The sequence below is a fragment of the Mixophyes fleayi genome, chromosome 4, assembly GCF_038048845.1.
Source record: "Mixophyes fleayi isolate aMixFle1 chromosome 4, aMixFle1.hap1, whole genome shotgun sequence".
Taxonomy (NCBI): Eukaryota; Metazoa; Chordata; class Amphibia; order Anura; family Limnodynastidae; genus Mixophyes; species Mixophyes fleayi.
Genome location: NC_134405.1, coordinates 57,026,229 through 57,043,862, shown reverse-complemented (window position 1 = coordinate 57,043,862; position 17,634 = coordinate 57,026,229). Strand labels below are relative to the sequence as shown.

Below are 17,634 nucleotides of genomic sequence, written 5' to 3'. Positions count from 1 at the left end.
TATGCCTGCAAAAAAACCATTTAATTTACATTAACATCCTATGTGTAGAGAAGATATTATTATTTTGTTTCATGTTCAGTGGTCACCAGGTAGTGCATGGAAAGCTTTTACTAATACATCAATAATAATTAAAGGATGCTTATTTCATGTTATAACTGTTGTCAGTTCTTCATTGCAATATTAAAGTAGGTCCTACCAATTTCCCATGCTTGTTGTATGATAGACATTAAATACATGAAGTGAGTGACTGGAATATAACTGAATATATAATATAATATGATTTTTGCCATTCATACACTCATGTTAATCAGTGTGGTTAGGTAACCTGATATATAATCCAGCACAGTGGGTAATAGTTACATGTCAGGACACAACCTGAGCAGAGACCGACGCCATAAGGCGGCTCTACACCCGGGCGGGCTGGCCGCGGGCAGGGGGCGGAGCGGAGAGGGCGGGACGGGTACACATCCAGGAAACACCGGTGATCAGGGCCTGGCCGAGAGATAGGATAACACTATGATTCCCCGGCACCACTGAGGCCCATGTGCTGAGGACATGTGGAACCGACTGGGAGCTTTCCTGCAGCAGGCCGTGGAGTCGGTGAGTGTGCCGGGGCTTAGTCTAGGCCCTGGGAGCGCTGTACATTACACATTACCAGTGTCACTATTACCAATCACACTGTTATATAAGGGTCAGTGACCACAGCCTCCCCACGCTGCTGGTACAGTGTTATGTGTACTACGCCACACCTCCTGTGTTGGCCATTTGGGGGGGCAGCAGCCATCTTGTGACGTCACCGACCAGGCTCATGTCCAGGGCAGAGATCCCAGCAATACAGACAGCACATGATAGATGTCATACCTGGCAGCAACACTCTGCAAAATGTCTGCACTGAGGATTTCCTTATCTCACACAGTAAATGTTCCTGTTAATGGGTCACACACAGGCTGACCTGATTCTACCCCATTATTGTGGACAAGTTGAGCACACGCCTGTGGTATACGGGTCTGGCCATTCAGTGTTGGAGCTGAATACCGAAATATAAATGTGCCAGTGACCGTACCCCGATGCAAATCTGGTCATCGGCCAATCAAACAGCAAGATCTGGGGCTAGATTTATTAAACTGCGTGTTTGAAGAAGTTGAGATGTTGCCTATAGCAACCAATCAGATTCTAGCATTCATTTTGTAGAATGCACTAAATAAATGACAGCTAGAATATGATTGGTTGCTATAGGCAACATCTCCACTTCTTCAAACCCACCGTTTAGTAAATATACCCCCTGATCTCTCTCAATCAGATGTTGATGGGGTTAGCTGGTTGTTTTGAAGACAAAGAGATGCTAGAGGTAAAACAACCAAATAGCCCTCCCAGAGCAGTCTGGACCCGATGCTGACTAGGCTGCATGTGTGCAAAAAGTTACACTAAAGCTATACGTATAAATAGTGCATTTACATCCATATACCGAGGTGTATGCATCAGGATTACGTCGGCCTTACATCAGAGATGCTTACAGCTAAATCAACCATGAAGCACAAAGAGGGGAAATAATTCAAGACAAATTTGTTTATTTACATTTTAAAAAGTGTCGTTCGCAGTGCATTAACCATACACAATTGTATAAGCCTAGTCAAACATAATTGTAAATAAATATCCTTAGCAGAAACATTTGCTGACATTCGTTTTGCTCGTGTGACACACTAACTGGTGTAACCCCACAGAACAACATACCACTATAGAACACCAGTGCTGTCATGGTCTGACTGCAAGTAGCAAAAAAGTCACATAAAATAACGGATGGTAAATCCTGTAATATAGTCGCAATTGAGGACTCGCTGCCAGCTGGAGAGGGGAATCCGCAATCATCCACTGCAAGGTGACTAAATGGTGTTGCAGATTGTCATCTTCATCAGCGTGCAATTGCACTTGTCCTCCAGCAGCCGCAAGAGATACTGTTAGTAACAGGCGCATGTGCATAGCTGTGCAGGTCTGTCTCATTTGCAAACACGCACTTACTGAACTCAGCCTAAGTTAGACCTACACTGTTCCACCTCTCCAAGTGTAAGGAGATGCACAAGTGTCAGATATGATCAAATTTGCATATACAGCATTTTGTTCTGGGCATGAGTATTTGCGTAGTTTATGCTATGAAAATTGGAATAAGTCCAACTTAGCATCAGGCACTCTGTGCCCGCTTTACATATACAGAAACAATAAACAAGTTCCTCATGAGGTGATTTTCATGTTTACCCCATACTTGGCAACTTTTTTTGGTGCCCTTCCAGGAAGGAAGGGTATGGACAGAGGGGCGGGGCTTAGAAAACCGTGTCCATTTAGCCCCGCCCTGTGACGTAATGTGGCAAATGTGTCATTTTATAGCAGAAGGCGGGACACGAAATGACGTGATTCCCTAAGAATTGCGTCATTGCGGCACTAATTCTGCCCACTTCACTAGGAAGTGGGCAGATGCGGAAGGTTGCCCTACACTCCCGGGAGACCTGCCCGGAATTCGTGAGTCTCCCGGACATTCTGGGAGAGTTGGCAAGTATGGTTTACCCTAACCATTATCATTCATGTAACACAAATGTGTTAAGGGCTAATATTCCATAAGTTTTACATTAGCACAAAATATAACGTCCCTGGAGTCACCCGATTCAGCAGGTTCCTTAAGGTCTCACTCTTTCCCACTTCTGCGAATGCAGGCTTTTTTGTATGCTTTTTTTTTCATGTTTTTCTGAAATGACAGTACGCTGCCAACAGGAACAAGAAGATCATTAGTGACAGACTTTTTGTGGAGGTTGGGGTGAAGAAAACTTTATGCACCTATAGACATACCTAAAAACAAATTAATTTATATTTATGAAAAAATATATAGCCTGCACAATTCAACTTTTAAACCGGAATTTCTTTCAATTACTATGTATCCCTTTGATATTTATCCAGCAGAATTGTCACATTTTGTCTGCCATAAAATAAATGTACAGTAAAAATGGGATTTTGCCCTCAGAACAATATCACAGGTTGAAATGTGCGGTTAATTGATCGGCAACTGTTTTGCCAAAATTCTCCATTTCATCCATGTTATATTATTCTGCTACCATTTGTTCTTATTGATTTGCAGTTGGATAATTGTTGTGACAGGTACTGACATAGTTACTGGTAATGGTATGTTCCTATTGGTGTTCCATAGTACTTTGTCAGTAAAAGAAAGCCCAAATGGTAGTTCATATATAAAATTGTCAGGGCTATGCAGATTTGTGACCTGTAGGAATAGGGTTATACCCTCATACGTGTTTTCTGTGTTTACCCTCAAAGCGGGAACCGACTCAGGACCTGCTGCAGTCCTTTGTACAGCACTGGAGAGGTGTGACCCAGTACTACCTAGAGACAACTGGTGAGTAAGTCCTGCTGCCCATGTGCCTGATCATTTGCCCACTCCTGGTTTTGTTTTTACATTAAGCCTTATAGTAGCATCGGAACAATGTGCAGCTGTATCTAGTTAAAGAACAGAACAGGAACATAAGGACAAAACAAATGGACTTACCCATCATCTAGTTCAGGCCTGGCCAACTTGTGACTCTCCAGATGTTGTCAAACTACAAACCCCAGCATGCCATGCAAGCTATTGGCTGTGTATTTACTAGCAAAGCATGCTGGGGCTTGTAGTTTTACAACACATGGGGGTAAATGTATTAATCTGCGTTTCTAGCAAATCGAAAGTTTTGCCTTTAACACGTTGGGGTTTTACATTTGCACGGAAAAGAGGCCGATTATAGGCAATTATTAATGGCAGATTAATACATTTACCCCCTGGAGAGTGACAGGCCTGATCTAGTATAATTTTCAGCAGTTGGGTTATTGTCCAAGCTTTTTTGGGCACATTTACACATATCCGCGGGAACATGCAAATTTACATGCCCTTTAGACATGTTTTAGTGATGATTTTTAAACACTATTTCCATGCGATTTTCAAGTGTTGCATTTCTACCATCTATTACACTTGTAGTGCATGTTAACGTGTGAAAAATAGGTTGTGCCACACTCTAATATATTAAACCCGATTAAATTTTAGTTAATTAATAGTAAAGTTAGTTTTAATAGTTAAAATTTAGAATGCAATGGTGGGAATTTCCCCCATGACTCTTAAATACTTGAAAAGCACATTACAAATAGGTCAATTATCAATATGTAAAAGAACGTAATATGTGAGTGAGCCCTCTACGTTAAATAATAGATGATGGAACGCTAATATCGCTCTGAGTAAGGACAGATAATCAGCGAATATATGTGTTGCAGAAAACACAGATTAGTTCTTATTTTCCACGTTCGATCATCCAATTTTATTTACTTACAACATTTGTGTGCATTGAATTAATTTTCCCATGATAATACTTATCCACATCTATACATAAGTTTATGTATCTTCCTTAGAAAGTAAGTAAAATATATTGTCAAGTGGCCAAAAGGTTTTCCCATAGGTATATCATCATTATCATCACCATTTATTTATATAGCGCCACTAATTCCGCAGCGTTATACAGAGAACTCACTTACATCAGTTCCTGCCCCATTGTAGCTTACAGTCTGAATTCCCTAACACACACACTAGGGTCAATTTGTTAGCTGACAATTACCCTATCAGTATGGAGTGTGGGAGGAAACCGGAGGAAACCCATGCAAACACTGGGACGGGGGACATACAAGTTCTTCACAGATAAGGCCATGGTCCGGAATCAAACTCGTGACCCCAGTGCTGTGAGGCAGAAGTGCTAACCACTAAGTCACCATGCTGGAACTGTATATTGCAGTGTATTGTACTAACTGAATCTCCATGAGTAAGGTATATTGGCCTGGCCTAACCTCTTTTACCTTGTTGGGCTTAAATTGGCATCTACAATAGATACGCATCTATTGTGTGGTTGGGATTGTGGTCTCTTGATATCCGTTCTGCTACATGACCATGTAATGTATGATATTGTCCTTTTGTTCTCATTAAAGGAGAACTGTGCTGCTCTTATCGTTTCCCCCATGTTAAAAGTAGCTCTGTTTGTTTTGTAAAGCATCAAAGGTTGCTTAATGCATGCTGCCACACATAACCCACACATTTATTTGTTAAATTACTCTGTTAGTAACGTAATGTAAGCTGTAATAGACTTTGTAGACTACTCTTAGTTGTTTTACTCATCACGCTTTAATAAAACTGTACAGTAAAGCATTTCCTTTATCACAGAATTCAAATGCAGTCCTAATTATCTTTCGCTAACTTCATATATTATGTTTGTTCCATAATGATTTGGTTACTGTGATGTTTTGATGGTGATCATGGTGAAGTGTATTTCATAAAGTTTGTTGTTTGTTTTTTTTAACTACATATTGTTGTAACCCATTATATATCTTGTCAGCCTTGTAGCTGTTGTACAGATTTTGCTGATTTATGTATAAGGGCAATAATACAGGTCATTGCACATTGCACATTGTCCCCTAAAAGCTTGGACCAGTACTCTGACAGTGATAAACCATCACTTGTATTGTTCAAATTCTATGTGTCTTCCATCACAGATACGTCATTGAGAGCACTGCAACAGCATCACTTTATCCCATGAAAGTTAGAGTTTGTTTTATATAGTGACTACAAACCACAGCTCCACTTCTGTGTGAGACCGTGGAGGTTGTGCAGGATATGTCATACTCCCTGTCCCCACAGATGAGTCCTGCCAAGCACGTAACACAGACATCCCATGGCGGCTGCGGCAGCTATTTGACATCCTTGTGTTTGAAGAGAAGGAGCAGGGGACCAGAGAGGATGCGGGTGGCGGAGATAACAGCGGACCAGCTGACAACACGGGACCCTGCATGGAGTATCTATTACAGCACAAGATATTAGAGACACTCTGCACCCTGGCTAAAGCTGAGGTATTCATTATAGTGCATGATTCTAGCTGCACCTATCACACAGTAATGTTGATCAATAACACCATATGTGTGACTTGTATGACAGATAGGAAAGGAAAGATATTCTAGAAGTGCTGAAACAAGTTCAGGATATTAGAAGCACCAAGTAGTTCTAAGACACACGGCTGCAGCCTCAGTGGTTTTATATAGGTCACGGAAATCCGGGGTGAATTATCAGTAATCATTTAACTTTGTGTGTCATTCCTTATAATACACAAGTTTTCAGCATTAATACTGAAGTGATGACATCAGAACTCACCAATTATAAACAGTGACATCACAGCCTGTTGCTTACTATTTACAGGTTATTTACCTTTATTAGCACCATTTGGAATCTCAAAGTTAGGCTTGGTTCAAAAACATTTACATATATATTTATTAACGTTAAAATATACCATTTCATAGTGAATGAACTATGTTTTATAGCTATAGAAAAAGGACATCTGTTCATACATTTAAATAATCAGTGTTGCTGTTAATAATTACAAGTTGCAATATCAACTTGACATAGCGGATACTACTGTGTATACTGACAGCAAAGGCAAACTCATGATCTGAGAATTGTTTTGTGTCTGCTTAAAATTAAATAAATGTGATTTATATTTGGAAAAGGCATATGTATCCTACACGAGGATGGGGAGGTGGGCTGTCTTTTCCAGAAATATGGCAGCATCCGGCAAGCAACTTACAAATGGGCTAACAAGTATTCATAGCTGATAAGAATGCAGAGTTCTCTCTAGTACAGTGTATCAAAATATTTTTAGATTTATATGCTCTTTAAGGATAGGTTATTATGGGACCTTGCTATCGTACCATGTTGTTTTATATAGGTGGTATAATTCATTCCTTATATGGAGTGGTTTATTGCTTTTGAAGCTTTCGGGTGTAAGGAAGGTGTGGTGTGGAAGCACAGCTATGTCCCTGCACTGTCACCTCCTATCCATGATTGTCACAGTGTTGTCCTGTCTCTCTCTCTTGATCACAGTACCCCCCTGGGATGAGGCAACAGGTCCTCTTGTTCTACAGTCGCCTGTTGTCCAAAGTGAAGCGCCCCCTGCTGCACTATATCAATGTACACCGGCCTGTACAAGTGAGTATTAAAGGCACACCAACACTGTTAACTGATATTACTCTTGGCTCTCGTGAAAGTGACCTGGGACCTCCTCCGGATGAGTCTTGTTGGGAGGAAGTGAGATAAGGGATTGCTCTGTCATCACACATTAACAAAACCATGTATACGCTTTACTATAGATGGTATTATACACCAGATATACTCTCTAAAATGCTCACTAACTCTAATTCGAGTTGCTGGTGGAATCGTGGCCATATAGGTAGATTTTGTTTTCACATTTGGTGAACTTTCCCAGCATCATCCCCTTTTGGAACTAGGTCTTGTCCATTCTTAACTCTCTGTCAGAGAAACCAATTTCCAAAGACCCATGGCCCTTCCTCCTCTCTTGCCCCCTAGAAGATGAGAGTATGCAGACAAATAAACTGATCTCTCACATCCTTACTGCTGTTAATTCTCTAATTGGCAAAAATTGGGAAAACCCTCATCCCCCTACTACCAGAGCTCTCAAAAACATTGTTTTGCGTATCACAAGTATGGAAAGTATCACATATAAACAACTCAAAATCAGTGCCATATGGCCTCCCGGCTATATGAGGGAAGGTCGCAGCCGTCTGCCTACATTCAAAATACCATCCCCATCTTAATTAGTCGCTCCTCTTGTAGAGCGTACTGAGGGCTGTCTCCGGGTCCTCCGCAGAGGATCAGCACCATCTGAATCTGAGGTCTGGTGATCTTATATCTTTTTGTACTCCTTGTATCATTTGTTTATATTTCTACTTGTTCTACCTTGTTTTTCATTGTATATTGTTAATTTATTGATTGATTACGGTACCTGTTCCCCCTCCCCTCCCCTCTTCTCCCATCTCATACCTGTTCACTAGGAAAAAAAACAAAAGAAAGAAGAAACAATTAGATTTACATGTTCAGTTCTGTTTATTGTGACAGTTACACCCGTTTCTTTTCTAAATAAAACTTTAAAAAATAAAAATAAAAAAAAAGACAGACCAACGCTGTTTTCTTTATTTTATTGTTTTTCTTCTAAGCTAAATATCAAGAAGTGAAGGATAATATTCATATTGCAGGAATTTTCTAAGGTTTTGTAAAGGTGTTCCTAGGAGCACATGCCAATGTTAGCATACAAAGCCATTCATTTGTCTTTTGTTTCTTTTCTTTTTCACCTGATCACCTCTCAGAACCTGCTTTAGATATAATTCATACAGACGGTAGGCATGATCTTGTGGTAGCGAGGAGTGTTTGATGTCATTGTAGGCACAATATGATGTCATTATGGGGGAGTAACTAGGGCATGGAGTGAAAAACTATTACATAGAGCAGGAAAGGAAAGTCACAAAGACATACGTTTACTCATAGACCGTACAAAGAGTTAATATTAAACATTGTCTAGCACATGCGTTCCAGTATTTGAGGTTAGAGTGCCTGACAGTTCCAACACCAGCTTTTCTCTGTGCAATAAAGTACATGTTTGGATGAGTAAAGAGCACTGATAGCATATGATTTTCCTCACTCGTCTTGTTTTCTGTAGAACCCTCAATGTAGTTTTACATCATTTAGTGATGTCATATAGTTGTTTTCCTACTATATTTCTGTTCTCAGAAGCTGATCGCTCTGGGTGGGGATACTGTTGGGGTCACAGCACATAAGGAAGAATTGCAGTTCCTGACATCTATCTGCAGTAAACTAGAGAAGGACCCATCACTTCTTATCCATGTACTAGAGGTACGAATCCATCTGTTCTGTCTTTAACATCCGTGTGTGAATTTTGGCCTGATTACCTCCGTTCTTGCAATTTTTACATATATATTTGTAAATCTTGTTCTGATCCATAAACTCATTCACTTGTTGGCTATGTGGCACTTGTTGGCTATGTGGCACTAGTTGGCTATGTGGCACTAGTTGGCTATGTGGCACTTGTTGGCTATGTGGCACCTCTGCTGCTCAGTGACTGTATTCTGTGTTGTTACAGAGTGAGAACGTGAAGGAGGCCTTGTGCGCTAAGACTGAAGACGCGGGAGCTGAAGGATCCCCCAACCATAAACCTAAACAGTCCTTATTCAAAGCATTATTGAGACTATGCCTGTGCCAGGTAAATAGAGGTGATTTGATGTATTTGGGATAAAATATACAGAAAAACTGAATTATTAGTCAGAACAGGACAAGTATCCTCTTATATTTACTGTATAGCCAGGTTCCTGTACAATTGCCAGTCTGAGGTACCCATCGTGCTCTACCCCAGTGCTTGGCTGCATGTCTACCCTTTCTGGATCTTCCCTGCCAGTTTCTGACACTCCAGTGTTTACTGCCAGTCAGTGAAGCTCAGGAGGTAGACTTATAGCACAAATCAGCCACTGACTGCCTCCCTGCCACTGTGCCAGCCAACCTTGGCGCACAGATGGACATTTTTTTGCAGACTTTCCTGTCTGAGTCAGCAGGGTACTTACCTTGGCTCAGAGCAGGCATAGCCTAGGGTTAAACAAAACAACATATTTAGTTAGATGTGATGGTCCAGCTGTCAGGCTGATTGGCTGGCTTCCAGGGGTCCACAATTAGTGCAATTGGCCAATGACCACTCACGTATACAATGGACTGGTCACCTGTGTATTATGAATGTATGGTGACAGATCCCAGTTGTTCTAGCCCATCTTTAGTGGTGTGTGAACCCCACACACCTGTCTATTTGAGGCCAGCTTGGTCTAAACAGCCAAATTGACCTATAAAATCACCACGTGTCTAGCCAGCTTACATATATTTATCGTCTAAATAATCCACTGAGTGGTTTGCAAGTAGTCCTATGATAAATGTTGGCAATTAGCTGATAAATATAAATGTCTGTAGCATATGATGTGACTAATAGTAGTAGAGAGCGTCTTTATGAAGACGTAATCACAGAGCAATTTACTTCTAAAGGTTTTATAACTTGTTTAACCAGCTTGATACAGATGTATTAACCACAAGCCTGACAGCAGCAAGCGTTGTATTACTGATATTGGGGCAGAAAGCTAGGAGTGTGGACAGGCAGAAGGGGGGAGTTAGTATAAGAGATGATGTTGGTCATTAGGAAACATATAGTGGGGACATCGCTATTTAACCTGTCATGCTCCTCTCAGTCACAGAAAGGCCGGCTGGCAGTACGGGCGCGGGAGGCTCTCCTAGGGGTACTTCGCACTGCCCAGGAGGAGAGCTCAGCGCGTCTCATTGCACAGAGCGACCTAAGCCAGCAACTGGCAGAGCGGCTGTGTGAGCTGCACAAGGACATTCCTCTGAGCACTCATCCATGCGACATCACAGGCCAGGAAGACACAGACTGGAGGTCAGTCACTGCGTTATAGATGTTCATGGCCAGGGAAATGCAGGGCCTATTGGATAAATGACATTGTCCTATGGTTCCCAAGTCTGACATTCCCTTTGGTCTGCAGGGCAGAGGTCAGCAGTGAGGACATAGACGCCATGCCACCTGAAGTGTCTGCTGTGCGGAGGTTTCTCTGCTGGGTGGAGTACTGTGACTGCCTGTTACATGAGTCCCACAAGGTGAGACTGTGCCCACACCCCTTCTCTCACACACCCATTGCTGTACTTGCTGTGTGCCATAAATACATCCACCTGACCCTCTCTCACCCTCCTGCCATAGATGGTCGCTTTGTCAATTGCAACTTCTATAATGGAGAGCTACCTGCAGAGGACTCTACAAGATGAACTGCTGGAGGTGTGAGTGTCCTTGGGTACAGAGACTGGGAGGGGGTTATGAGAGGGGGCGAGATAATACAATGAGTTGTCGTGAGCAGTCCGTTCTGGAATTATGTCTGTAGTGTGTGAGTGCTTGGAAACGTCTGTAGTTTAGCCTCTAGGCCTGTGTATGCAGGTTACTGTGACACCAGCTGGGATTATCGAGACACAGACTGAGCCCGGTATGTTCTCTCTCCAGATCAGAACTCTGTATACTGCGCAGCACGGCACTGCTAACTGCGCTGCTCCAGCGCCTACACTCTTCTCCACTCCTGCATCGACTCCTTGCCTTCCTGCTGGGAGAGGACAGAGGCCCAGAGAAGAAGAGTGACAGAAGCCCACAGCTTCGGGCTCGGCTCATCCAGAGGTGTAACCACCTGTCTGATGAGGTAAGACTCGTATCTCTGTCTCACTGAGACATATATATAAATAGATGTCTTATACTGGATCGTGCATAAGTGACACAGATGCATCAAGTATAGTCTTAGCACAATTTGCCCAAAATGATAACCTTATTTCAAAGTATACTGGATTTTAGTAATGTATATATCCCTGGTCTGTACTTTTATATTATGGTACGTGCTTTTCTACATGGATTGCACTGAAATATGCTGTATTGTGCCTCTGGTGCCTGGTATTGATATATGGAGTGATGTGTGATTGATACAAGGGGTGTTTCCATCTTTGCTCAGATAAGTCTCACTTCACTGCGGCTGTTCGAGGAGATTCTGCAGTTACCCTTGGAGATTGGTTTGTACAGCCTGATCCTCCGTAACCTGGAGACACGGGGCTACCTGTCTTCTGCTAATGAGGAGAGTCGCGTACAGGAGAGTGAAGCCTTTGAAGGCACAGAGTGAGTTATGACATTCCTGTCTCATCAGAAGACCACATGCATCTTTATCTGATACACATAACTGGATATTACAATCTCTTTGTCGCATATCATCACATTACATCTTTGTTGTTAGGGATTGTGAATTTAAAGGGCCATCAAGCAGAACATACAAACTGATTAAATCAAAAATCTTCTGACATTCATAAGTATGTGAGTGTAAATGTTCCAATTAATGACAGTCCGCAACCATGTTATCTGTTCCTCTGCAAGATATCAACCCTTGTCATCAAACACAGGAGGCTCTAAATGTTCTCGTCAATAGGACAGAATGTCTGATGGACATAGGGAAAGAAGCTGCCCCCGTTGTCCATCCTTCTGTCTCAAACATAAAACATTGTTAGTAAGATAAAATATGCCCATCAAGTTCAACTTTGTCTAAATTCTAGGTCAACCCAGAGGTAGGCAAGCAAAACCCCCTAGTGAGGGATTTGTCAGTGTAACCCGAATAGAAAAACAAATCCTTCCTGACCTGATAAGTGACAATCACATCAATTACCTGAATCAGTCACTGGACCACTCTTACATCACAGAAGGACATCCTCTGCGGATGAAGAAACCAGCTTTCCTCCAGTTGCTGTGCACGCCCCTTCTCATGTATGATAGAACATAACCATTCCCCCAGTTAATTAGGTTGCCCATCTTTGAACACACTCAAATTAGTTCTCCAGATGACATTGCTGTAATAGTGAGAGTAATGTTATAAAGAGGGTGATATGTAATGGAATTAATACATTTTTGTCCTGTTTTGCCTGTGATAAACAAGGGTGTGGTAAGCAAGGGTGCGGTGTATATTTGTAAATGGTTTAGTAGCTTTTATGTAAAGTGACTTAGGGCTAGATTTACTAAGCTGCGGGTTTGAAAAAGTGGGGATGTTGCCTATAGCAACCAATCAGATTCTAGCTGGCGTTTTGTAGAAGGTACTAAATAAATGTAAGCTAGAATCTGATTGGTTGCTATAGGCAACGTCCCCACTTTTTCGAACCCGCAGCTTAGCAAATCTAGCCCTTAGAGTCTATGTTTACTGCTACTTAATACAGTTTATGACTTCTATGTGTCTTTTTCCATATATAGTATGTTCATTTATCTGAAGCACAATAATAAAAACACTTCTTGTTGTGCAGTGAGCTGGAAGAAGACCCATATTTCACAGATGGGTTCCCGGATACTGGAATGAGTCTAGGAAGAAACCAGCATACAGCTGCAGAGTCTGCAGGGACAGAGCAAAGTGTGAGGAGGTAAAGAAACACTGAGGGAAAAGGTGAAACCTGGATGACTGGGAGGAGGGTATAAACCAGCATACAGGTGCAGAGTCTGCGGGGACAGAGCAAAGTGTGAGGAGGTGAGGAAACACTGAGGGGGAAGGTGAAACCTGGATGATTGGGAGAAGGAGATAAACCAGCATAGAGGTGTGGAGTCTGCAGGGACAGAACAAAGTGTAAGGTGAGGAGGGGCATGTAACCTGGATGATTAGGAGACTGAATAACCAGTCAAGGGAGGAGAATAAAAAAGCAGTGGGATGGGTGAAACCAAATGATGGGCTACTGAAATAAATAAGAAGTACATAAGAAAACTAAGTGAATGTCATGGATCAGTAAACTTGAATACCGCGCTCTTCTTCTCCTTCCCAGTTTCCTATCTCTTGTTCCTGAAGAAATGAAATCTTCAGACACAGGATTTGACACTTACCTGCAGGATGCCCTGGTACAGGTGAGAGCTGCACATGTCCCTATATGCTTAGTGACAGTACTATTACATTGTCATATTGTCACATGTCGAGCCTGTGCAGTGTGACACATGTTGATCATGTTCTTTGACACTGTGGATAGGATTTGTGTTAACACTACTGGTAACAATAATACTGTGCTCAGTGACACACTGTAAATGTGTTGGAACATTTACAAACACAGTAGGTATGTATTGTGACACAGTCCTATCTGTGACACTCTACCGCAGGACACAGGTGTTGACATGTGTGACAACATGTAATGCATGTTACTTTATCTGCACAGTACCGAGGCTGCCGTCAGCAGGCTTCACACTGGGGATGGCCGGGATCCCTACAACCCCTGAGTACAGGCGGCCCTGGACAGGAATTCTATGAGGGACACTTCCTGGAGATCCTGTTTGATCGTTTAGGGAGTATCTTGGATCAGGTAATACTTCCTCATGTATACTTGTAACAAACCAGCAAACTGCTGCGTGTCTGACACTGATCTATGTTCTTTAACTCTTCTTCTGGTCTGGGCACTGATTAAGAGTACGATATTTCAGTGCACCTGCGATTGTTTTCTCCGCTTATCCCTGCCTAACATAGACAACTGCCGAGGTCTCTCTCAACATCTACTCCACTCACTACATCAGATACTTTCTTTTACTATACTAATACCCACATGTTACTGCTGCTTTATTGTGGTGTCTTCTCATCTCACCACACAGCTGTGTCTCCTGTTCTGTTTTTCAGCCATACGAAGTGAATCTACAAGTCACCTCCTTGCTCACCCGTATCGCCCTCTTCCCTCACCCGCAAATCCAGGAATATCTTCTGGATCCCTTTATCAATCTGGCCCCAGGCGCCCGCACACTCTTCTCTGTGCTTATTCGGGTAAGACAGTGGGTGAATTACTGGCATCAGAGAGATTGCTTTTACCATAAATGTTATTAGATAGCAAGGACGTGGGGCCACCATGTGTAAGGCCACCACATCAATCCAGTATGAGATGTCCGTTTATTACATACAGTACATTGCAACAGTATTCAGGATCCCAGACACATTCTCTCATTTTACGAAATAATGAACCCTTCACTTAAATGTTGTTCTGTTAAATTTTATATTTGAAACCACTGACACTAAAATTAGTTTATTTTTAACTTCATATCATTTTATGCTACAAAAACATCTTAAGGGGAAAAAAAACCCTGAAATATGTAGTTTGTGTAAGTATTGAATCCTTATGCGTTCATATTTTGTACAGCCCTCTTGTGCAGCAATAAGTGTGAAGTCTTAGGTGGCAAGTATGTACCAGCTTTGCCCACTGTTTGGGAGTACTTGTGACCCATTCTTCCAGGTATGTATTCTCCAGGTCACTCAGGTTAGCTGGATGACGCGCACAACCCAATTTTCAAATCGTACTTGAGATTCTCATTTAGATCGAGATCAGGGCTTAGTCTGGACCATGTGGGACATTCGCCTTTTTGTTCTGGAGTCGGTGTTAGTCTGACCTTGTGTTTGGGATCATTGTTCTGCAGAAAGATGAACTTTCTCCAAAGCTTCAGTTTCTTTGTTTTTTAGCAGACTGAAACAGGTTGTCTTGCAGCATTTCATCATAATCATCACCATTTATTTATATAGCGCCACTGATTCCGCAGCGCTGAACTCATTCACATCAGTCCCTTACAGTCTAAATTCCCTAATATATATATACACACACACACACACACACACACACACACACACACACACACACACCTACCTCTACTAGTATGTTTTTGGAGTGTGGGAGGAAACCGGAGCACCCGGAGGAAACCCACGCTAACACGGGGAGAACATACAAACTCCTCAAATATAAGGCCATGGTCGGGTATTGAACTCATGACCCCAGTACTGTGAGGCAGAAGTACTAACCACTTAGCTACCGTGCTGTTTTACGCCATAAATTTTGTTTGTTTTTTTGAGTTTCAGTGCTTCAATATAAAAATATAAGATTTGTTACTTAGTACCATGAGAGAACTGTTGAGGGGGATACAGAACAACTTTGTCTTGGAACAACCCTATGATGACACAAGTGTCTGTTCCTTATTATTATATATATATAACTCCACAATACTCTGCAGTGCTGTACACAGAATATTTGTCACCCACATCAGTCGCTCACACACAGATTTTAGTCAGCAGACAATTAACATTCCAGTATGTTGTTAGTGCGTTGGGAGGAAAGTCAACACGAGGAGAACATACAGTCTCCTCACAGATAGAGCCATGGTCTGGAATTGGACTCATGACCTTAGTACAACACTTGTCTCATCTGCCAAGTCTGTAGCCCCCTGCTACAGGAACAAGCCCCCTGCTGCTACAGGAACAAGCCCCCTGCTACAGGAACAAGCCTCCTGCTACAGGAACAAGCCCCCTGCTACAGGAACAAGCCTCCTGCTACAGGAACAAGCCCCCTGCTACAGGAACAAGCCCCCTGCTACAGGAACAAGCCCCCTGCTACAGGAACATGCCCCCTGCTACAGGAACAAGCCCCCTGCTACAGGAACAAGCCTCAGCTTTTACTGTCGTGCCAGGGAGAATGGGGCTCAGTCAGTCAGGATCTATTATCAAAAATATTCATGTACATTGTAAATACTCATCAAGCATAACAAGCATTGTTAAATCTATATTAAATAAGTAAACACATATTTCTTATGTGCCCATTATATCTTTTTGATGATACATTATATATGACATAAATTGTGTGCCCCTCACCCCCTATGTCTCGGTCCCCGTCTGTCCTTCTATGCTCTCTTCATATTTCTGCATTTGTGCCATCCTCAGATCTGTGTCTCTCTACTATCTGCTGTTTATTCTTATGTGGCTTGTCTGTTCTGTATCATTCAGCTCTAGATGTGTTTAATTCTGCAGGTGGTTGGCGACCTCGCTCAGCGATCTCTGCGAGTGTCGAATTTCCAGGAGATTCTGCTTCTCGTGAGAAGACAATTGCTGGGGGAAACTCCTGATGAGCCGTGAGTATAGACACTGATAGGGGCATTACACAGAGCATTATGCTATGATCAGTTCCCCTTCCACTGACTGCTGCATCTCATAACAGCAAGACTTCTAGAATTTCCCCAGTTGACACTTAATGAGACAATTTATGCTGCATTTTAAACACACAAGTACATATAACCACAAGCAAGTCATCAAAATGTCACTGGAGAAGTGTTTGAATTTATTAGTGAAATTGCTTTTAATAATAATAATAATAATAATAATGATGATGATGATGATGATGTTTTCCCAGTGCACACTGCAAAATAGGCACAAGGAGCTTTCATGGAAAATTAAACAAACAAATGCACAGTGCCTGATGTAGAATTTATCTATGTTCTCCCCCACAGGTTGGGTCATGAAACTCTGTGCCGAGGCGTAGTGGTCCTGGAGGAGTTCTGCAAGGAGCTGGCAGCAGCGGCTTGTGTCACCCACCATCCACTCGGCATCTAAACCATACAGTGATAATGTGACATGGGAATAGCCATGAATTTAAGTGCAATAGCTTTTATGATGTCTCCAAGTGGAGCCAACAAAAGACTATGTTGGTGAATTTTTATTTTTATTTTAAACCGTCTCGTGCCTTATTTCCAAGCCTTACCTCTCATTATAACTGGGCCCCTTCAGTATAACTGGCAGTACTGTGATTTAACTTAAGGGCTCCCACACTAATAGTGGCCATCAGCTCATGTAGCCCCCTAGTGGCTGCTCCGCTTGTTGCTGCAGAGTCTTCGAGGTCCACACACTGTGCTGCTACAACTCTCCTGAGAATTGATTTTATCCCCAGAGACCATTCTGTGTTTTATCTCTTATTAATTACAGTCGTCCCATCCAGCATTCAGCCAGAACATTACTCCTTTCCTGCAGAGAGTTGCTCTTTTATCCCCTTCCGTCCTCCCCCGAGCACCTGTCTGATCCATGTAAATAAATGTCCTTATGTGGCTTGTCTGCTCTGTATTCTTCAGCTCTAGATGTGTTTTCTTGATTTAACTCATTGAGGGACATTAATGACAAATTGTTGTACAGGTAACTGTAGAAAGTGCTCTTTTGCCCATAGCAATCAATCACACTATTTCACTTTAATACTTTTGTTCGTTTATTTTAGAAAATGAAAGCAAAAGTCTGGTTTCTATAGGAACAAATGTTTCTTCTGTTAATTGTTACGGTTCATATTAATGTACCCCAATATGTTTGGTCATTTCCACCTGCAACTTGTGCACTTTTCAC

General features: G+C 42.1%; 1 protein-coding gene across 1 annotated transcript; it reads left to right on the top strand.

Annotated features, from left to right (window-relative positions):
- Window positions 1-489: 489 nt before the first annotated feature.
- Window positions 490-17,364, top strand: FHIP2B (FHF complex subunit HOOK interacting protein 2B). Its single transcript, XM_075207136.1, has 17 exons — window positions 490-600; window positions 3,316-3,394; window positions 5,705-5,913; window positions 6,938-7,042; window positions 8,639-8,761; window positions 9,009-9,128; window positions 10,150-10,352; window positions 10,459-10,570; window positions 10,671-10,747; window positions 10,965-11,154; window positions 11,458-11,618; window positions 12,782-12,895; window positions 13,289-13,367; window positions 13,670-13,813; window positions 14,122-14,262; window positions 16,282-16,382; window positions 16,758-17,364. Exons 1-17 carry the CDS (start codon window positions 556-558, stop codon window positions 16,858-16,860), a joined length of 2,106 nt encoding a protein of 701 aa, XP_075063237.1. The 5' UTR covers window positions 490-555; the 3' UTR covers window positions 16,861-17,364.
- Window positions 17,365-17,634: the final 270 nt, after the last annotated feature.

Bases quoted from the DNA above. Each gene is read 5' to 3' on its own strand.
- FHIP2B (XM_075207136.1), top strand. From the start codon at position 556: ATGTGGAACCGACTGGGAGCTTTCCTGCAGCAGGCCGTGGAGTCG. The intron at 7,043-8,638 runs GTGAGTATTAAA...TTCTGTTCTCAG, and splicing joins ATGTACACCGGCCTGTACAA to AAGCTGATCGCTCTGGGTGG. The intron at 11,619-12,781 runs GTGAGTTATGAC...CTTGTTGTGCAG, and splicing joins GAAGCCTTTGAAGGCACAGA to TGAGCTGGAAGAAGACCCAT.